We start from the raw sequence: 21642 nt of genomic DNA, 5'->3' as shown, positions 1-21642 counted from the left end.
GCATGTTTAGGTCTTTATGATGTTCTTCTTCTGAGAAATAACTACCCAGCTCAGCCTCTTCTTCCATCCTGTAGCCTTCAGAACACCAGGAAGTCTGGTAGGACCAAAGGGAAAGGCAGAACCTGACTGTACTCAGCACAGCCCTTTTCCCAATTGCACACAAAGCTGGTCTGCCCTCTTCCCACCAAAGCCAGGAGTAATTAGCTGTGCTGTGGCAATATAATGAACAGTGGGGCTGGATTTGCTGGGTAAAGCCTCCCTCAGCACACAGGAGACATCTTAATTAGCCTGATTGGGCCACTACATGATTCAGGGTTGATGGGGAGATGCTGGAATGTTGTTGTTCTTTTTTTTTTCTTTTACCCTGAGTCTGTCAGGAAAGGAGGGGGGAGGTTTCATTAAAATCCTCCCGAGAAAGACACATGATTTATTTCTCACGGAACAATCAATGTTTCCCGTGCTGCAGAAAGGCTGAATATTAATTACAGCAAATGAGCCCCTTCTCATTGAGCTGCCAGTGTTTGTTCTTAGACCTGAGCCCCCCAGTAGTGACTGGGGGCTGTGGCTGGCACAGCCTGGGAGCAAATGTTCATGTGCTTTCTTCAGTGGCAGCAGTTGGCTGAGGAAAAGTATCTGGATCTGAATGAAAGCAAAGGACTTGTTCTCACTCTGAGAGGTGACGTTTTACTCTTTTTTTTTCTTCTCAAATAGTTTCTGTGTTGATAACATGACAAATGTACAAGTCCAGAGCACTTGAAGGTCTCAACTGAAAGCCTAGCTGGAATCTAGGGTGGTTGTAATGAGCTGACCTTTAAGAAAAAACAAAAGTGGGAGGGAGTTAAGTCCCCAAAATGTTTTGTGCAAGTTGAAATCCGAAGTCTTAATTCATGAGCACACAGGATGGAGGGCAGGGAGCCCTGATGTGAACAGTCTCCTCCTTTCACAATCTGTTTTGATTTCATGGTGGGAGGGACCTGGCTGCTGGAGAAGGTGCACTTCCAGGAGCAAAGTTCCTAAGGGAGTAAGTCAATCAGAACTTTTAGAAACTCTCATCAGTGATAACTTCACCCCCTGTTTCCACCCCTCTGCTCGTCCCTATTGAGTCCTCTGTGCCAAAATGTGCATGAAAATGTTAGAATTTGGCTTTCTGTGTTCAAGCCCCATGGGAGAAGGGATAGAGGATTGGAACCTGGGATGTGGGTGTGAGAAGTCCTGCTCCTGGATGAGGCAGGAGTCTTCCCTGCTGTGGCTGCTTAAGGAGAGCTCTGCTCTCTCCTCTGAAGTGTCTGGAGGAGCAGGGAATGGCAGCCTGGTGTTTCCAAGCATGTGCTTACAGCAGCATGTGTAGGAAGATAATTGTAAGAGCTCCTCCAGAATTAGCAAAGGCAACTGAATAGTAGCTAAACACCAGAATAATTAAAATGAAGTCACTGACTCTCAGGCTGCCTACTCTGCAAGTGGAAACCTGCAGGGGACACAGGAGCACAGGTTGGAGGGAAGGGCTGACTCATCTGCTAACTCAGTTTTAAGTGGACGAAATAAGGTTTAAAGCTTAAACAGTGACACAGGTTTTGGTTTAACTGAAGCTTGGAAAAATCATTGCCCCAAATGCATTTCTGTGGATCCAGACCCTGCAGATCCTATTGCCATCCAGTGCTGGATGATGATGCAGCTGGTACCTGGGGTGGGGTCCACTCCCTGGTGTGCTAAAAACCCTCTCAGTGCTGTGGTGTCAGCTCACCCTGGTGTGGTGGGCAGCACCTGGCTCTCATTTCCAAAGGTCTAACCCTGTGTACACCTGCAGGATGGGCAGAACCTGGCTCTCATTTCCAAAGGTCTAACCCTGTGTGCCCCTGCAGGATGGGCAGAACCTGGCTCTCATTTCCGAAAGTCTAACCCTGTGTACACCTGCAGGATGGGCAGAACCTGGCTCTCATTTCCAAAGGTCTAACCCTGTGTGCACCTGCAGGATGGGCAGAAACTGGCTCTCATTTTCAAACGACTGACCCTGTGTGCACCTGCAGGACGTGGCCTTGAGCCTTCGGTGCTGCTTGTGCTGTTCAGCTGCTGTGTGTGGGGAGGGCAAGGCTGATGCAGTGACTTGGCTTTGGAGGAGCAGAGGAGGGAGGGCTTCCTGCAAAGGCTGGACCCCAGGGAGTGTGGACCTGACTTCAGCAGTGTTTAGAGATGGTGAAAGGTACCGAGGTGACACCCTGATGGCTTTTCTGATATGCTTGTCCTCAGCACATCCAGAATTGTCTCTGGAAGCACCACTCTGTGCACTGCCACGTCTCACGCTGAAGCCGCTTCTCAAGGGTAGCTTTGCAGTGGTTGAAGCCCAGCTCTACCCTTCAGAAGAAACCAGGGCTGCTGCTCTCCCTGAGCCAGACTGGGACATCAGGAGTGGTGCTTTCCATGGCCTGGGCAGCCCTACTGGTAGAAAGATGTGAGAGGAATGATTATTGTGTCCTATATGATCATAGGAGCTGTTTCCCAAAGGGGATATGGATAGGGGCAAAGGTTCCCAGAGCTGGTATCCTCTCCCATACCCTTCTGCAATTGTGGTCTACATCTCTTAGCAAGGTTTTTCCCCCCAGTGGTGCAGCGAGTTCCCTGTTCTAATGCTGCCCTGTAGAGATTCTGGAGACTGGAGGGCTCTCGTGTGCAGGAGGAGCCTTTCACTGGGAGATGGGGGCTATAGATGAGACATCCTTCCCCCTTCACTTCTCTTCTGTGGGTGTGTTTCGTTTTTGCTGCCCCTCCCCAGCCCCTCAGCAGGGATGGAGCCAGTGGAAAGGCTGCTTTGCTAACGGGAGGTGAGCAGGGAAGGGCATTGCTGTGTGGTCCCTGCATCTGGCAGGAGGATTTAGGAGAAGCGAATGGGCTGGGAACGTATCCGTACCTGCCACGTGGCTCCTCTCCCACCGGTGAGTCTGCTGAATGAAATGTGTTCAATTAGCAGCCATGGGGGATTGAGGAAACAGGATTAGTCAGGTTCTGGCTGTGTCCCAGGGGCCAGTGAGTCACCCCACCTTTCCCTTCTCCCCACCCTGCAGCCTCTGTCTGTGTGCTCCATCAGGGCTGAAGTTTTCTCCTGGGCAGGTTTAGCTGTGCAGAGCCTTCAGGTGGAGAAGGGTGTCCAGGGAAGGGTGTCACCAGCTGGGCTCCAGGGACCTCAGCTCCAGGGGTGGCTTGGCAGGGCTGTGACTGGGAGAAGGCAGGAGTTTATTTTGCTGCCTGTGGGGACGCAGAGAGGTGGAGAGTGGAATAGAGGTAACTGAGAAAGGTGAGCCAGGGACTGAATCCTGCCATGACCAGCCAAGGATGGCTTTGTCACTAGTAGGGAAAATAGGAGTAAAAGTAACTGGACCATCTGCCCTTTTGTGGGAGTTCATCAAGAGCAGAGCTGTGACATGTGGCTTCACTCGCACCTCTGAGGACAATGAGGGGAAGAGGAGGGGCTGGAGAGTGAACCCATCTGTCACCCTGCTGTCTGACAAGGCAGCTCACAAACACATGGGATAAGTGCTGGCAAAATGAGCAGAGGAAATTTGTCTCCTCGAGCGTAGTAGGCTGTTGATCTGAAAGAACAGATTGAATAGTTTTTCTATCACCCTTTGGTTCTGGGAGTGTTTTTCCCCTGGTTTTTCAGCTGGATTTCCCTTTGATTTCTCTCAAACAAGATAGAAAGTGGGCTGTGTACGGCGAGCAGGACTGCCGGGAAATGAGCTGCCTTATCTCTGTGCCCTTCTCACGTCACCTCTCGGGCAGCCCTCGCAGCTCTCCAGGCTCCCTATCCCTGCATGAGTAGCTGTGCCCTTCCCTACTTTGCAATTCCCTTTATTCAGGCTCTGCCGTTGGTAACCAAGGCACTGAGACAGGAGATCCCATAATAAATACAAAGAGCAGAGAGACAAAGAGGTAAAGCTGAACACAAACCAGAATGTCGATGGACTCGCTGACTGAACAAAGCCAGCTCTGAAAAAGTTGGAAAAGGGATAGGATGTTTGGAGTAGGTCACACCAAGGTGCACAGAGACTGTTTAGCTCCTGAAAGGCCTTGCCTTATCCTCTAGGTAGGGTGACACCTCTGAAGGCATTTGATCAATAGGTTTGCTTCTAAGGAGAGGCTTTTGTTCATCTTGCCCTGTGCTTTGGGGTGATTTTGGGAAGCTGACAAAAGTTTTACGTTGGCTGTGTTCTTTGCTAGTTTGCTTCCTGTCTGTGCCTCTCTTCCCAGGCTCTCCATACACACACAGGCAGCCACATCCTTGTCTTCCCAAGGAGTATTTGTCACGCTTTTATGGATGTACATGGAAAGGGAAGGACCCCACAGTCAGTGTTTAAATATTTGGACAAGGAAGCCCCTTCAGGACAGGCAGGAGGAACACGAGGGAATGGAAACCATGAGCCTTTACAGGGTGGTGGGAAGGGGCACATGCTTCTGCTGGGACACTGGCTATATGGGAAACCCTATCCCTGGTGTTGGGACCAGTCTCTCCAGTATGGCTTTCCACCTCACACAGATGAGATCTACAGGGCTTCAAGCTGGGAAGGTGCCCATGTTGTGGTTGGTGTTGGACTGGTGTGTTGACTTCAGTGTGATGAGATCTGGGAAAGGTCTGCCCCACAAAACCCCTTTGGAGTGCTGCACCAGCTGGTGCTGGGGTGGCCTCCCTTCTTGGTTGGCCCACTTGCCCCTTTTTTTAGCTCATGGCTTGGCCACACTGGGCCAGATTGACTCACTTCAGATGAGAACAGACTCATTCAACCATAAACACCTTTACTGTGTAAGCAAGATAATATCTTCAATACACTGCTCTCCAAGAGAGCCCGGATAGCTCAGTCTGTTTTCACTTCTCAAACTTTCCTTAAGGCTGGCACTAGAGGAAGAAACACCCACCCAGTCATTACCACCTCCTTTCCCAGAAAAGTGTGCCAGTTCTTTCCTTCTCTGCCTCATGGGAGAAAGGTAGCACAATAGCTTCCCTTGTCCCGAGGGCAAGTCTGCCTGGCACAGCACACATCCTCCTCGACCTTCGCTCCATCCGAGCCCTTCAGGGAGAGTACTGGCCAAAGAGCAAAGCAGCTCCATGAAAAACAGCAGGTGAAAATTCCTGGCAGTTAAAACAGGGCAAAGATTTTCGAGCCATAAAGCTTGAAAGCTCCGCAGGTGTCCGGCTTTGTTGGTCAGGGAAACGCAGGCGGAAAATCCATGAGATACCCTCAGTCACGGTGTGGATGGGCTGGTTTTGACAGAGCCTGGAAGAAAATACAGAGACCCTGTCCTGAGGTTTGTTCAATGACTCAGAAAGCAACGTGCTGCATCTGATGGTGTCAAAGGTGTTGAACACCTGAGTGCTTTGATCGCCAGAGGTGAGCGAATGGCTGTGTGCTCTCTACAGGGTGTAGGTTGAAGTACTGGCTGTACTTAAATACGCTGACAAGTGTGATGTGGGTGCATTAGGTGCACCTGTAAGTGTGTGTGGCTTAGGACATCCTGTGCAGGTGACACAATTTTGCTTTGGAGCTGAGTAAGGGTGAAATTCTGTTCTGGGTATATCGTGGGTGGCTGGTGGCGTGAAACCGTAAGCGTGGTATAACAAATTCCTTTGGACTGTTTGATGTTTTTAGTTCTTTAAATTAAATCCATTGACAGTAACCAGTCCCTCCATGTCTGACAAAGTGTTGAACAATGCCTGCGTGGTCCCCGTGGAGCCTGGCACAGGCTGTCGGTGTAATCCCCGCTTTGAGCTGATCTCTGCTGTCTTTTCTCTACTTTATAATGAGCAGAGTTATTTCCTAACCTCCAACTGTTAAAGCCGCATATGCAACACGCAGACATTTAATTTCCCCTCTTTTAACTTTGTGTAAAGCATTTGTTATTTTTGAGGAAGCTGCATAAGCAACTCTGCTTCCCCTGAGCTGCTTTTCCACAGCTTCTTGCTCCACAGATCTCTGCACATTGTGATTTTTAGTCCTGTTTAAAACCCTCTGCCGGGGGTTCCCCAATGGCCATGCAGACTGTGAGGCACAAGAGCAACATGAAGAGCTAGCACTGTGAAAATCTGCTCATTGGTATGAAAAGCCACAACGCTGGTGTCAGCAGCAGTAGTTTTGAGAATTCTTTGCAGTCCCTTGAAGCAGTGTGATTATTATGTGTCTGATTTTGCTTGAAATATTTAGGATTAGCATCAAAATGAGCCAGTTCTTGAAATGTTTTGGTTGCCAAACAACACAGTGCACTGGAGGCAGACGGGGCCAGACTGAAAGGCCAAGCAACAGGGCTGGGTGAGACTTCTGTCCCCAGGATCTCTCTGCTGTGTGCTTCTAGGACATCAGCACAAACAGCAAAGTCTGCAGACTACTTATAAAAAAAAAATAAATATGGTATTGTGGTTCAAAGGTTCAAGTTTTGAATGAAGAAGCTCTATGTTGACAAGCTGCTTAGGAACCCTGGTCGGGCCAGGAGGTGAGGAATTGTTGGGCAATGTTGATAGAGGTTTTACTCTTCCAGGGTGAATATTCCCCCTGGAAATCCTCTTTTTGTCCTTTCTCTCTTTTCCATTCATCCTCTTTGGAGGCCCAGTGGTGGCAGAGTCCTCCTGTCCAGGGTGAAAAGCAGCAGCACAGAACATCTCATAGGCTGGGAGCAGCACGGGAGCAGAGCAATGGGAGAGAGGCACCTGGACTTTTGGAGCTGGAAGTTTGCAGTCCACAGGCTTCTCTAAGACCTGCCTGCAGCTGCTGCTCCTCCATCAACTCACAGATCCAAAGGCTTTCTGCTGCCCTCCCTTCAGAGCGCCCTAGTGAACAGCTACAGTCACTGGCAGCGAGCGTGGGGAGAAGTCCTCCAGAAACTGAGTCTGCTGGGTGGATTCTGGCGCCAGCTTCAGGCACACACTGGCCTCTGTCATGCTGTTGTTGTTGGCAGAGCTGCTGTTGCGACAGGGCTCTTTGGCAGGGCGAATGGCCACCAGGAACTGGCGCTTGAAGGTCTCGCTGAGGGCGATGTAGAGGAAGGGGTTGAGGCAGCTGTTGGCGTAGCCCAAGCTAATGGCAAAGTTGTAGGCGTAAAAGAAGGCCATGGATGGGGTGTCGATGCCCAGGTGAACCAGCTGGAGGATGTAGAAGGGAGCCCAGCAAATAAAGAAGGCGGAACAGATGGCGACTGCCATGCGGGTGACCTTCTTCGTACGCACCCGGAGACTCCTCTGGGGCAGCGGCACCACGGTGGTGGCCATGTGCTGGAGGATCTTAAAATAGACCACGCAGATGATGACCAGGGGCACAGCAAAGGCCAGCATGAACTGGTAGAGGGTGAACCAGTAGATGTCAGTCTCTGGGTTGGGCAGCAGGAGAGCACAGCGCACAGTCCCGTCCTCCAGGGGCATGAGGCCTGCGTACATCCACACGGGAATGATGGTCAGGAAGGACAGGAGCCACACCAGGCAGATGACGAGAGCCGCAACACACGGCGTCCGAACGTAGGTGGATTTGAGGGGGTAGACGGTGGCCAGGTAACGATCCAGTGTCATCACTGTGAGGATGTTGGTGCTGGTGATCTGGCTGTTTGTGTCCAGGGCGGTGATGATGGTGCACAGGGGAGCTCCAAAGTACCACGAGCCGTTGCCTAAGAGCTGGTGGATGAGAAAAGGCATGCCCAAGAGGAAGAGGAGATCCACGATGGAGAGGTTGAAGATGAAAATATCAGGCACGGTCTGTTTGCATCTCAGCTTCTTCTTCTTGACGATAGTGTAGATCACAATGAGGTTCCCCACGATGCCCAGGAAGCAGATGATGCTGAAGAGACTGGGCATGATCACGTTGGTGTGTGGTGCTGGCTTCTCTGCTACTGCCAAAACAAACCAAAGCAGTGAGTGCAACCCAGAGATGACCTCTTTACAACTCTGTGTGCTTGTCCTGTCCTGCAGATGGACCCATCCCCATGAAAGACATAGCTTGGAATGATTTTTAATACCCTTTGCAGCACTTGGAGAGGCTTAGCTGGGGATTTGGCACTTCCTTCTCTGCCTCAGTACATGCAGTACGCCACCCAAACCTAGCCGTGCGTAGGCATCTTTCCTCAGCTCTCCTGATGTGCTTCTGTCCTGCTCTGCAATTCCCAGCCCTTTTTTTGAAGGACTAACCTCTGGCTGGCATGTCTCTGTATTCACCAGCACCTGACAGAGTTGAGAGTAACTTTTATTCCATGGAGTGAAGTGTTTTTAGCTGTTTTTGAGGGGAGTGGGTGAGGCAGCTGGTGCTTTGCACACTGGAGAAGTAAAACCTTTCTGTGGGTGCCAAAATCTGGATAAAGTCAATGCTCAAGCTGCTGTCAGAAAGCTTCAGTTCATCTGTTGGGTAGTTTATCAGTTGTATGGTATGAGACACAGAGTTCATTGACCATGCAGGCAGACAGCTCATGCTCATCTGTATCGTGAGATCTGGGACTGTGCCCTGGCTGTCCCTCTGTTCTCTTGTCAAGGTCAGGCCAGAGAACGTTCTCCTTTCCATCTTCCTTCCCTGCCTCTCTCTCTTTCTCTAGGTTCTTTCCTACAAAGAAATCCAAGTGTGTGGCCTAACAGGGATTGGGAGTGTGTTTCAGAGGGGCCCTTCAACAGGGATTGTCCTAGGAGAAAAACAGCTTAAAGCTGCTCTCCTTGAGTTTTGGATGTGGGTGGATTTCCAAGGCAAAATTCTTGCCTGATAACACTTAGCTTATCCATGCCAAAGCTTGACTGTCCCTCTTTGGGGTGGGAGGCCCAAACATAACCAAATTCACATTGGCCTTGTCCCTCACCTGGGTGAAAAATCACATTTTGAAGCCACAAGCTCTTGGGCATGGGAGGTGGTGTCGAAGTGATGGTGGTGCTCTCTGTTCTGCAGGGTTCCCATGTGCTGGAGTCTAAAATAGCCCTTCTTAGCTGAGGCAAATCTCATTTCATCTCATTACTCCTCTCCTATGGGACCTGGCGGGGTTTTTTCTAGGAAAAGGTTTTGCGTGAGTTATTTATGTGGCTGTTACAAGGACTGTGTGTGACAGCCCCGAAGCCTAGGCTGCCTTTCATTGAATTGCAGATGATTCAATGTGCTGTTAATTGGAAATGCTTTCAGTCACTGAGCAATTGGATCCCCTTAGCAGCAGAAGTGGGGAAGCCTCCTCCAACAGAACCTAGGGAAATCTTGAAAATGAGATTAAGTGAAATAACAGATACTTACAGGTGTGGTCTTTGCCAAAGCGGTGTCTGTTTGCTGAAGTGGTACTTGCTGACTTTGACCTCTCAAATTCTCGAGTACAAACTTCTCCACATTTATTTTGGTGTGACAGAGAAGTTTGATGGAGTTGGCAAGATAGCTGGGGCTACACTGCTGGCCTGTGGCTGGAAATGTCTGTGCTGTATTTCAGTGCTCTTAAAAGTGGGCCATGATGAGCTGCTCAGCCCTTCTGGCATTAGGAAGCAGCCAGCTTAGGCATGAACAAGTCCAGGGCCAATGCCAGAACACAGTAAAGCAGTTGCTGCACCTTTTAATGGGAAGCCTCTCTGCAGGTGTCAGAAAGCAACCAGTGAGGCACAGGAGAACTGGCTGGGGTCTGAAGGTGGAAGTCAGGCTTAGCTGATGAGACAGCCTTGTCTGGACCATGTGTGGGGGTTTAAGTGATTCCTGTTCCTCCTGGTGACTCATTGATGCAAGGAAATGTCCCCTGTTATGATTTTTAGTAGAAAACCTGCGGCCATCAGCACCCTTTTGAAACCTGACACTCTCGAGCATCCAACCTGTGCATCCCTTGAGCATCCAAACAGATCTCACACCTCCTCAATGCTGGAAGGTGATGACTCTGGTCCTGCTGTTCTGCATGTAGCTGCATGAATTCTGATCTCCTTTCTTTCAACCACAAACTTTATGAGTGTGGTGGGAAAGGATTGTTTGAGTGAAACACAAATGGCACAAGGTTAGCTGGAAATTGGGACAAAATGTCCTTTTCCTGCTGTATAATCGATACAGTGCTCATGGTGACTCCGTAACGTTTGGATGAGCTCCGCTGGCCTCAAAGCAGGATGTGTGCATGCCCAGAGGCTTTGTGAGAGAGGTGGCCTGTGCAGTGCTGTGGCATCTGTCCTGCTGATGGTGTCTGTACAAGCAGGGCTTTCAAGAATTATCAGCTGCACTAATTTGAAGCTGTAGTTCATGTGTGTTTTATAGGCTGGTGTCAGAAGAGCACATCTATCAAATACTCAAAAGTTCTCTCTGTTCTGAAGTCTCTTTCATCTTGAGACATCATTGAATCTGAATTTTCAGTGCTGCTTTTGTGCATATCCAAGTGAATATATTTTGTATTGAAGCAGCTACTTCAGGCATTGATTTGTCCTTGCTGTGGCTGCCCTGATAGCTTTTCTTAAAGTCCCAAAGTGGCTGCACGATGTGAACTGAATGAGGGCTGGGCTAATTTTTTTTTTTCTAAGGTGGTTGTAGTTCTAAGCCATGCCCTGATACATAAGAGACTTCATCTTCGCTGCATTTCAGAAGGAAGTACCTAAGGCACATTTTTGGGTTCTAAAGGACTCTGCTGGTGCAGAGTCAAAGACCACGTATAAACCACCTTCTGCTGAAGAGTTTCACTAACTTTCACCACTGAGAACTGGCCTGCCTGACCCTAAACTATCGATTTGAAAACAGGGCAGTGTGGAGAAAACGGGAGACAGGCGAGGATCTCTGCATCCCTCTCCAGCCCTATCTCATCTTCTCTTCGCTTCCCTCCCTGTCTAGCCGGGCTGGTTCCTCCCTTCCCAACAGCCAGGACCTGCGGGCTGCTGGAGTTCTGCTGCCTGGCAGCCAACAGGTAGCGGCTGGGGCCGGGCTCTGAGCGCTGTGCGGTGCCCGAGAGGGTCCCGCACCCCGGGGGCCTCAGCCCGTCCCGCCCGGCGCTGTCCGGCCGCGGGTGCTGAAGGCGGCACGGCCACGGTGGGGTGCGGGGGGTGCCCGCCTCAGCCCCCCATCATCCCCCCCCCCTCCCCATCGCCCCCAGCCCCGCTGAGCGCCCGGCCCGCGCAGCCCCGCTCACCTGAGCCGTTCCGAGCCTCCGGCGCCGAGAAGTTGCGGGAAGAGTTGCCGGGGGCCATGGCAGCGAGTGCCGGCAGCAGGGATGGAAAAAGTTGGGCAAGTTGCCTCGGCGGCTCCGCGGTGGGATGGGATGGGCTAGGATGGGATGGGATGGGCTGGGCCCCCGCGCTTTCCCGGCGGGATGCGGGAGGAAGGAGCCCTCCCGCAGCCGGCGAGCAGCGGCTGAGCCCCGGCTGCGCTCGGTTCCGCTGCCGCCCCGCCGAGCCCGGAGCAAGTTCTGACATCAAGAGCAGCTGACTCGGGCAGACACACCGGGGGCGAGCATCCCTCGCCGCCGCCGGTGGGAGGGGATGGAGCGGGGCCGACGGGGGGCTGGGAGTGCCCCTTCACATCACAGCCCGAGGGGATGGCTGGATCTGCGCCCTCCCGGTCACAGCCAGCCTGCGCTCGCCGGCGTCGGGAGGAGTATCAGATTTTTGCCTTTTAGGTAGCTCTGATCTGCCTTCGGTGTGTATTTTTCTCTCTTTACAGACGCACTTTTCATCCCCGAGTCATAGGCACAGCCCCGGTGTGGCTGAGGAATGTTAAGGAAGCAAATTACCCACTGAAAACTGTTGCTTTGACACGCTGACCCCTCTAACTTCAATTCTAACCTGAGACACTTCACTTGCAATTAATTCTCTGCTGTTTTCTGCTGTTCTGCTTCTTGCCACAGCTCATTTGCTTCCTAGCTCCAGAAATTAGCTCTATTGCTAGCTCAGATTTTATTCATCTTCTATTTGCCTTAAAAATACTAAGCAAGGACTCCCTCGGGTTTTGAGAAGCTGTTTTACTCTTTTTCTTTGCCTTGCCAGAGCAGTAGCCTGTTCTTTTCTGTGGCTTTGAGCTGATGTGCTTATTTTGTAGTGGTCTTGGCCACTGTTTATACATGAGATAGGTTCCTCCATTATGATTTGATAAATCACATGTTACCAAGGCAAACAGATCATTCTGTACCTCAGAGCACTTCCTGCACTGAAAAGACATGATATCATGTCAGAAGACTGTGAGAAATCTGGCAGCAACAGGCAGGGTTTTCTCTGTGGCAGAGCACAGTGTAGAGGACTTGATTTGCTTTATAAAAACTGCCTATGTCTGTCTGGAAATCTCCCTTGCTCCTGTCTCTTTCTCTCTGTAGTTGCAAAGGCTGGCATCAACTGTAGGAGGCATTTTTTGGAGCTTCATAAGTCTGTAGGAATCAATCTGTACCAGTAAAAGGGAGGCCCAGCACACACAGAGCAGCGATCCCAGCATGGGCTGTCAGCCAGATTTGGCAGCAGCGTTTTCACTACGGGCCATTTCTGTGTAACCCAAAGGAGTTCATCATTATTAGGTTGTCCTCTAGTGGACCAGCAGCAGACAGAAACCTGGAGCACATTTTGCCCTGGCATCACAGCTCTTAGAAGCCAGAGACAGGCTGAGGCCAATCTGTCTGAGGCCAATCTGCTGTAAGGTTTTTGTTGAGTCTCTGGAGTTGCCTCAGTCAGTGATTTGCCCGTGAGTTTTTTTCCGTGGCAGGGTATCTGCGGTATCTAAGTTTTGAACATGTACAGCTTGTGAAAAAGCGGTGTTTCCCAGCTAATATTTTCTTTTAAAACTCTTTCTTTTACATCTTGGGTGAAAGTTAGTGTTAGTCTGTCTGGGGTTACTGCTGCAAAGCAAGCAGTGGTTTGTGTGCGGGTGATGGAGTGTTGTGTACAGGGTGCTGTCCTCTGCAGAGACTGCCTTCAGGTAATTTAGCTTTATCCAGGCTTGAAATATGGATTAGGAGTGTTTGCATGGGAAACTGGTAGGCAGATGCTATTCCAAACATTTTCCCTGCATAGCAAGCTCCTACTCACTTTCCCTGGAGAGGAACAAGCTATCTTATAGCTTTCAAAGAAAGAATCTGACATTTAAATGTAGCAGTTGTTCCAAAGCACAACTTTATTTTTAATTTTCGATCTCAACCATTGCTGTTCACTTAGAAACGCCTCACATGAGGAAGCTGTAATTCCTTCTTCTCAGCTGTAGAGGCATAAAACCCCACAGCAGCTCTGCCCCTGATGCACACGTGTCACAGCCGACATGTCAAAGCCATCCTCAGCATCTGAGATTTGCCTCACCACCACGGCTGTGTCACTGTTTTATTACTGGGCTTTTATACTCAGGCTTTGACAAGGTTTGGTTTTCCCTTTTTTTGCTCTGTCAATAATCTGTGGAAGTTCTTGCCCTGGGGAGGGACTGGTTGTACAGAGTTTTGCCGAGTTGAAGGGATAGAGAGAAGGGAGGAATATTAGCTGCAGCAACTGGTGATGTGCAGCCTGTCTGTGCACACAGCTCGCCGTCGGCAGCAGGAGCAGGCACAGTAATCGGCTCATTATCTGGCTGAATGCTTGAAGACAGCAGCTCTCTGAAGGACTGGTTCTGTGAGTGTTCATCTGCTGGAAACTGCAGCGGGGATGAGCTCTCAAGGGACCTTGGGCTATAGCCAATGAGTTGTACTAACCCACTGCATGTAATTACAAGGAAGATAGAGGCACTAACCCCTTGAAAACACCCCTTAAAAGAGAGATGTAGTAATTAACGTTTAGGCAGGGAACTGCCATCTCGACAGCCTAATGATGTAGATAAAAGTGAGGAAATGAAGCTCAGCCCTTGAACATAAAAGAAAGAAAAATTTCTTCTTCCTACAAACTTGGCATCCCCACTACACTTAGACCATCCTGTCTGCAGCGTTGCTCTTATGAAGAAAGATAGTAATCATCCAAAGCTGCTGCTAGGCAAATTCTGCAACCAGGGAATGAATCTGGCTGGTCTAAGAGTGGTTTAACCCTGAAAGGCTCTTGCATTTCAGTAATGAGTTATATTTCCTGTGCCTGTCCCAGCTGGAGATCCTGACTTACGCAACACAAGTGGAACCACAGCATCCCGTGGGGCAGAGAGCAGCGCCAGCTTCTGTTACCGTGCTACTGAAACCATTTCCCCAGCTGGTTTCACCAAATAATTTCTCATTAAATGGAGACTTTCTCATTTGCTAAATATTTATTTAGCACCTGGCTGCTGCTCTGATTTGCACTCTGGAGAGAAGGGCCTTCGCTAAGAGCCAAGTTGCAAATCCTCCCTTCGACCTCACTGCTCTCCTTACTCTCGACTCCAGACATACAGAATGGGCCTCTGCATTTTTATTGCTTAGCTCTTTGTCTGTGATTATATTGATCAAGTAGCCTAATGGGTGAAGTTTTGTCCTTGTAGTGGCCTTAGGGATAGGGATGATCTCACTCAGGATGTGTCAGACATGGTGCATCAACCCCCCATACTGGCTGAGTGCTGTCTTTGTCTGACAGCTGCATATCAGTCTCCCTTCTTTACAGCAAGATTGGTAAAGTAGCTTCCAACTGCTGTCCCATTTTACCTCCCTTAATTCTGGAAAGTGGGTCTTTGCCACATTACGTTTTCCTTCCCGGTAGATGAGAAGTGATAGCAAACTTAAATATATTTCCCTAAAGCCACATGCTGAGCTTGAGGTCAGAAATTGACAGCAATTCTCTCTACAACAGCCCTGGCTTAGGCAGCACCTTATCCATCTTCCTGCAATGTCTATCTCAGCACAACTTTTGTATCTTCACAGAGGGATGTGTACTGAATGTGATGATCTGATTGAAAGAAAAACCTTAACACAGAAAACTCAAAATGGCTGGAGGAGTAGGTTTGTGAAGGCAGCTTGGCAGTGACTCAGGTGCTGCTGTCATTGATCCAGGTGTGCACAGCTGTATGTATGGTCTAGTTGGTTGGAAAGAAGCTGATGTTGTGTTGGTGCCTGACGTGATTTAGGTCAGTGCTACTGTGTGATCCAGTTCTGCCCTGAGCTGGTATTAATGAGCAAGGAGCCTGAGCCATGAGCAAACTCCTGATTTCCCAACTCCCAGGCTCTGCTTTCTCTTAGACATGAGCATCTCTAATGAAAGCAGCAGGTGAATTCCCTTTCTCAGCTGCTCCATAGCCACATGTGGCTTTGCAGGAATACTTCAGCTAAATGGTCATCTAAGCTCTCCTGTTATCTGTGCCGGATTTCTAATTAATTAGCACGAAGTGGGCATTTATCTGAAACCAGATGATGACCTCCTCTCTCCCCACAGGTTCCTGCCCTTGAAATGACAGGTCCAAGCTGCCTGGCTCATTCCAGTCTCACGCTGCTAATTTGAGGTTTTAGCTCTCAGCCTCTGCCCATCCCACTGCTCTCAGTGAGCCAAAGGCCAGGGCAGCACCTTCTGTGGTTTTGTTTTCATTGCTAAAGGTTAGAGGATCCCAGAGACAAAGGCAGAGCCAAAAATAACAAGGGGCTAAGCAGGACTTGCCCTGTGAGAGGCTGGTGGGCTCCAGGGCCAGGTCAACCGATGTGCTGAGGTCAGGGATGTGGATGTGTGCTTGGTACAACGGGCAGATCCCCTTGTCGGGGATAAGAAGCTGCCAGCACATCTTGACGTTGGACAGGAACAGCCAGGAGCCCTCAGGGAGACAAATCCTGCCTCAGGGTTTGTATTTGTTGTTAGTCACTGATTCCCTTTTACAAGAACAGGCATTAGCACAAGGAGGAGGCAGCCTTAACCTGAATTCCTCATGAGTCTGAACTGAGGGGAAAAAAGTTTTGGCTCGGATCTATGGCTTGTGGATAACTGTTCATGGAGCTCAAGAGGAGGCAGAGCAGGAGGATTGATGTGGGGGGTTGATGACCAAGAGTAGGTGTCTGCCCAACCCAAAATGAGTGCTATGCCATCCTTCTTTTCAATGAGAATTAGCAGGTTGTTAAGCTTGGAAATGGAAATTACAGATCCAAGATGAAGCAAAAGGGAAAATCCTGAGAGGTTCAAGCCAGGGAAAGGAGATAAACTCAATTCAGTGTCTGGAAAGAGCTGTCACATGAAATTGCAAATCCAAGTGTAAGGATTTATGACAGAGCTAATAAAAAAAGTGGTGTTTTATAACCAGAGACTGCAATCCTGCTGCCTGGTTCTGAGAAGGGGCAGGGGTGGGAAGAAAGCAGTAATAGTTGATTTTTGAGTTGTGGTGCATTGAATCTACATGAAGTCCAGTAAAACATTTGATGCATCATGTTACAGGAAATTTTTAGTTTGCAGAAGATGTGGACAAGCACAAAACCTGTAAAATTATTAGGGAATAAAATCCCCAGTGAGACCGAAACCTTGTGTTGGGGGGGTTGTTAGCAGTGGTAGCATGGGATGGGAAACCCTCCTGACACGGACCTGCAGGCGCCAGGAAAAGCTCTGCTCACCTCAGCAGCTGGGTCGCTGGAGCAGCCAGATGTTCCTTTCCTCTCCACTTCCCCCCAGGAAAACCAACCACATGTTCCCTTTGCCACTGCTGGGCTCGGAGGCATCTGCTGGGGTTGGAGGCAGTGGCTCAGGGCATTGGAAGAGGTGGGAACCTTTTAAAATTATAATGAAAAAGTAAAATGATGCACATTTATGAAAACAATAATTGGTAAAGCGCTTTGCCTCTTGGGCTGTTGAACACTGAGAGCAGAGGTGGAGGCTCCAGCAACAGCAGCCAGCATTTGTTATCAGCTGGGAGTTCATTAGTTGGAAAGATGGGAGAGGAGCAAGATGTGGGTTCAGTGTGAGCTCCCTGTTTAACGTGGCTCAGAAAAAGGTAAATGCAATTCTCAGAGGGACCTGCTGTGATGTTTTCCTGGCAGGAGTTACTGTTGTTGTGTAAACCGGGGGCAAGGCTTCCTCTGGAAACCCGTGTGGGTTCTTCATCTTTCATGTCCAGATCTACATAGAAAGTTGAGCTGCAGAAACACCGAGTGAGTCAGGATAGAGTTAGGGCACAGGGAGGTGACCAGGGTGATGCTGGGGATGAACAGACCTGGTACCACGTCCAGTTTTGCAGGTCAAGCTCACAGAAAAAATGTTTTCTCCAATGGTGCTTTCTTTCAGAAGCAGTGCAGGTTCCAGGAGAAGGGTTAACCAAGCAGAAGCTGTCCATTTTGCTGGTTGCCTTAAAATATTTGGAGGGAGTTCATCTGGATAAAAATCAGCCCCAAATGTTATTTTTGATTGACTCAGTTCCTGGAGGGTTTTGTGGCAGTGGAGGATGCGGATACATCACTGCGACGCTTTCTAAATGTCCCAGTTTGCCACTGGGCGTCTTTCTCTCCTCTCCCCCTGATTTTTCCTGCTGTGTGAGAAGGGTTGTTGGTCTAGAAGGCAACAGAGATATTTCTACTGCCTCCTGCTCTGGGTTATTCCTCTGTGCAAAAGGCCCCTTCCCACATCTTGAGCCACCACAGCCCCGTGGTTCAGCGCACTCAGATCATCTTTCCACTGGCGCTGTGCACAGTGGCCTTCTGATGCCTGGGGTTTTTTCCTCTGTTCCTTATTTTCCAGACTTGGGTGACAGTCAGTGCCTTTGTAAAGCCATTTTAAATGTGCTGAGTTTTGTATAAGACCGTGTGTGTGTGTACGAATCTGGGCTGCTGAGGTTGCAGCTGGGGTTGTCAGCAGACCCAAGCAGCCAGACCTATCTCTAGGTCCAGGATTTATTCCCATCAGAAAAACATAGTTAATTAAAGCCTTCTTCTGAAAGGAATTTCTTAGCCACACTAGAGGGATAACAAAGTGAAAGCCGTGTCCTTAATCCTGCCCTTTCATCTCCTAGAAATTCCTTCCTCTCCTGTCTCTTGCTCTGTGTCCTGATTGTTAAAAGAAATGAGAAATAATTTCCACTTGGAAAAAACCCAAGACAACAAAACTCCAGCCCAGCTGATCACAGCAGAAGCCAAGGAGACAGAGCTGAAAGGAGGGAGCTGTTAATGAAGCATCAGCAGCGAGCCAGGGGCAGGAGCTGGAGCCCATCCAGATGGCACCACTAATTCCCTGCATCCACTTTACACGCGTGTCCTCCCGGGAAGAGCTCGGCCGAGCGGCCGCTCTCCGCAGCGCTGGTCAGCTGCAGCCTCGCCCCCAGCCCCAGGGGGGGATTTGCCTGGGTTATTCCAGGCCTCCAAATCAGCTCATCTGAATTCCCTCTATGGATAGGGAATCTTCCCTGCTGACCCATCGAGGGAAAATGGAGCCCCAGACTCTGGTTTTCAGTATTGCATTCCTGCATGGATGCATCAGCACTCCAATTGCTGCTCTCCTTCCAATCATCCCTGTTAGCATGGCTGGGAAGGGCCAGGAGGAAGGGAGAGAGGGAGCAATGGGAATGAAGGGATCAATAGGAACGGAGAGCAGAGCTGGCAGCGTGGGGAGCAGAGGTGCAGCAGCATGGCCCCGATGGCAGAGCGTGCTGTGGCTGTGCCGGCACTGCCCCGTCTGCTCCCAAGCTCCCACAGCTTCCCCCATCCCCAGGCAACCCGGATATTCGTGTTTCCTGGCCTGGCAGATAAGGCGGCCTCGCCATTAATCAGGAGGCCTGGAGAATGGGATCAACGCGAGGCAGGCATGCTGCAGAGTTAATCTCCTTTACTCCCCGATGATGGATGGAGCTCATTGCAGACATTAATCAAGTCTGTGAGTGTGCACCAAGCAAAATGGATTAGACACTGTGCTGTTGGCAGAGGCACGTCCCGAGTCCCTGGGCAATCCTGGAGGAAGCCCGATGTGGTGGCAGTGCCAGTTGGGGCTGCAGCACAGCAGTGAGGTGCGGGTGACAGAGATTACAGCTGCCAGAGCCCCAGGAGTGCCTAGGTGTGTCCCCAGTTCTGCTCCACAGGCACTGGCTGGGCCTCCCCAGGGGCTCAGGGCTGTGAGGAGGGTTCTGGTCATGGGTGGATTGTGCTCATCCATGGAGCTGCTCTTCTGAACAACCTGCAGAAGGTCCTGGGATGGTTTCAGGGACATCCAAACATCTCCAGTTATGCAGCCCCTAGATCTGCCTGTTAGCCAGAGGAGATCCAGCTGCCTGTGAGGGGAAGCTCTGGTGGGAATGGAAAAGGAGCATCAGGCAGCAGAAACCACCTGTGAGGCTCAGGAAACTGTGGGAAAGGGCTGTCCTGGATAAGCAGGAATAGGACCCACTGTCACATCCCAGCCCTGGCCATGGCTCTGCAGAATCCCTTGTGAAAGGCTCTTTTCTGGTGCGAGATCCTGTTCCAGCTCTGACCTGTGCTGCTTTGGACATCACTTTGGACATCACAGATTCGAGGAGTGGTGTCTTGGAAGCAAAGCAAGATGTTTTCAGGCAACGTGAGAAAAACATTCTTCATCTGCTTCAGACTGGTGTTGGAAGGACCAGCAGTGAGAACAACCCCAAATCCTCACCTTCCAAAGGGAGAGAAGTTCAGGCCCAAGGAAGCAGAGGGCAAAGCCCTGGAAAGTTATGGACTATGCCATTGCACAAACGTCCCGCCACAGGGAGCAGGATATGGATTTCCAGCACAGCCACCCTGCAGCACCTGCTTCCCCCTCAGAAATGAGCAGCTCAGGGTATTCCCGGCGGGCAGCCCTCAGCCCCGATCCGTTGGAGCGATGCCGGTGGCCCACGCGCTCCCTGCTGCACGGCAGCTGGAGGTTGCAATATCCACTGACAGCCAACGAGTTGTGGTTTTCTGATGATTAATGACCCCTCCTTCCTCATGGGGGCCATTCAGCCTCCACGCAGCTGGATGATAACAGAGCCAGGGCGAAATTTGGGTGTTTCCAGAGAATAAGGCCCAGCGCAGGGAGTGCAGTGCTGCGGTTGCGCGTTGGGTTATTCCCCCCATGGCAATCCTGGAAGGGGGCTCAGTTTCTGCAGGTAAATGTGCCTGACCTTCATTTCCAGGATGGATGCAAGTGGATGGGTGGAATCCAAGAGGTTTGTTAACAGACATTTTCTTTCCTCCCTCTGCCTTAAGTGCAAAGCCCAACTGACATCAAAGCAACAGAAAGTCTAATCCCGTTTTGAATCAGTGCAAGCACACGCAGCGAATGTTAAACAGGGAATCCGGCTGCAAAAAAGGGGAGGATTATCTTTAATTTCCTGAGTGAGGGACTAAGCAAGGGAGACGGAGAGCAAAGAAAGGCACAAGACCAGAAAGAAGTGACTGTCAGCACAGGAAGGCTCGAGGAGGAGGAAGAGGAGGAAGGCAGGACAAGGAGGACAGTGCAAGCAGCAGCTCACGTGTGCCTGGAGAGGTGAGTCCGGCGGGAGCCAGGAACTGGCACGTGGGAAGGAGCCCCATGCCAGCACCTGCCCAAGTTCCCAAAGGGATTCAGCGTTTGGGTTTGCTGTGCCAGGGCAGGGGCTGGTGCAGGCTGCAGCTCCTGGCTTGCACGTGTTTGAGCCAGGCCTGTGGAGCTGCTTTTCAAGGGAGCTCGGAGCTGGACTGCTGTGGAATGATGTAGCGAAGGGTTGGTTACCTGATTACTTCTGGGGAGGAAACTATTTTTTGGAAAAGATACTACCTGAGCAGAGCTTCCTAGATCACCAAGCCCTGCTGCCTGTCTGAGAGCTGACTCTGGATGGGTTTCTGTAGGTCTTTGCCACCAGCAAGTCCCACCAGGTCTGCTAAGGGCAGTCACTGCTGCATTTCATACTAAGGCTGATGTTCAGCTTCACAGGGCATGAGTTCATGGAGCTGTGTCCGGGTTCTGGCTTGGCTCTGGGATGTATCCTGGCATTGAAGCCCTCCTGGTGGCAGTGGCCAGCTGCAGGCTGCACAGCTGTGCTCTGGCGTGACAGGAGATGTCTGGGGTCAAACCAGCCCAAGCTCTTCTCTGCCAGAGCCTGGTCTCCGGGAGCTGTGATCCTCCTCGTGGGCAGTGCATCTCTCTCTTGATCAAGCCCCCTAATTCATCTCCTTGGACTGCTTCCAGCAGCAGCTATTGCCAGGAGGGTGTGTGAGAGGCAATGGAGTAAATGCCTACGTAGGTGCTTTTGTGTCCAGATCCTCCATCCTGCTCTCGCTTTGCCCTTGACACTGGTGCCAACAAGGTGGAGTGCTGAGCAGGGTGAGAAATGCCTGGCCTGGATGTAATGTGGGAGGAGATGGATGCCTGTACAGGAAAGGCTCTGTGGGGACAGGATGTGACTTCTAAGGATCAGGAATGAGACTGAGACTTGCTGGGCTGCTTAAGGACACGAGCAAAGCCCAGCAGTGGGGCACCCATCACCCCTCAGTGCTCAGGGAGCCAGGTGATGTGTGAATCAGTGTCAGGAGCTGCAGGAAGAGCTCCTGTGGGTGGCTTTAAATCTGGGCAATAACCTGCTTTCTGACCTGATTCAGTGCAGGAGAGGCTCTTCCTCGCCCTGCTTCATCCTCAGCCTGCACCCTCCTCCCTGCAGGACAGATCCCGTGGTCCAACACAGCCTCTGCCATAGTGGTGCTGCCCTTGTGCAGGTGCCAGACATCAGCCCTGTCCTGACCCTGAACTGGGAGTGTCTGGGCAGTGGAGTCTGCACACCCATCCAGGGAATCGACCCTGTCTGCCATGGGCATCAAGCTGCCATTGCTCCCATGTTTGCCTGAGCCTTCTCCTGCCCAGGTGTGAGATGCAGCCCTGGGGTTGCAGCAAATCTTTGGGTCGAGCTGGGCATGCTTTAAATAAACCAG

The 21642-nt window shown here is 50.7% G+C and overlaps 1 protein-coding gene across 1 annotated transcript; it reads right to left on the bottom strand.

Moving 5' to 3' along the window:
• Positions 1-6805: 6805 nt before the first annotated feature.
• On the bottom strand, positions 6806-11139 carry LOC138120261 (melanin-concentrating hormone receptor 1-like). Its single transcript, XM_069032766.1, has 2 exons — positions 11065-11139; positions 6806-7854 (listed from the first exon to the last, which is right to left on the bottom strand). The coding sequence occupies exons 1-2, from the start codon at positions 11120-11122 to the stop codon at positions 6806-6808; spliced, it is 1107 nt and encodes a 368-aa protein (XP_068888867.1). The 5' UTR covers positions 11123-11139.
• Positions 11140-21642: the final 10503 nt, after the last annotated feature.

The sequence above is a fragment of the Aphelocoma coerulescens genome, chromosome 18, assembly GCF_041296385.1.
Source record: "Aphelocoma coerulescens isolate FSJ_1873_10779 chromosome 18, UR_Acoe_1.0, whole genome shotgun sequence".
NCBI lineage: Eukaryota > Metazoa > Chordata > Aves > Passeriformes > Corvidae > Aphelocoma > Aphelocoma coerulescens.
Note: the sequence above shows the minus strand (reverse complement) of the source record. Positions and strands in the feature narration are given on the sequence as shown.

What these genes read in the sequence shown, in the direction of transcription:
- LOC138120261 (XM_069032766.1), bottom strand. Translation starts at nt 11,122, where the DNA reads ATGGCCCCCGGCAACTCTTCCCGCAACTTCTCGGCGCCGGAGGCTCGG. An exon ending in GGAGGCTCGGAACGGCTCAG is followed by an intron (nt 7,855 to 11,064) that starts GTGAGCGGGGCT and finishes TTGTTTTGGCAG; the next exon opens with TAGCAGAGAAGCCAGCACCA.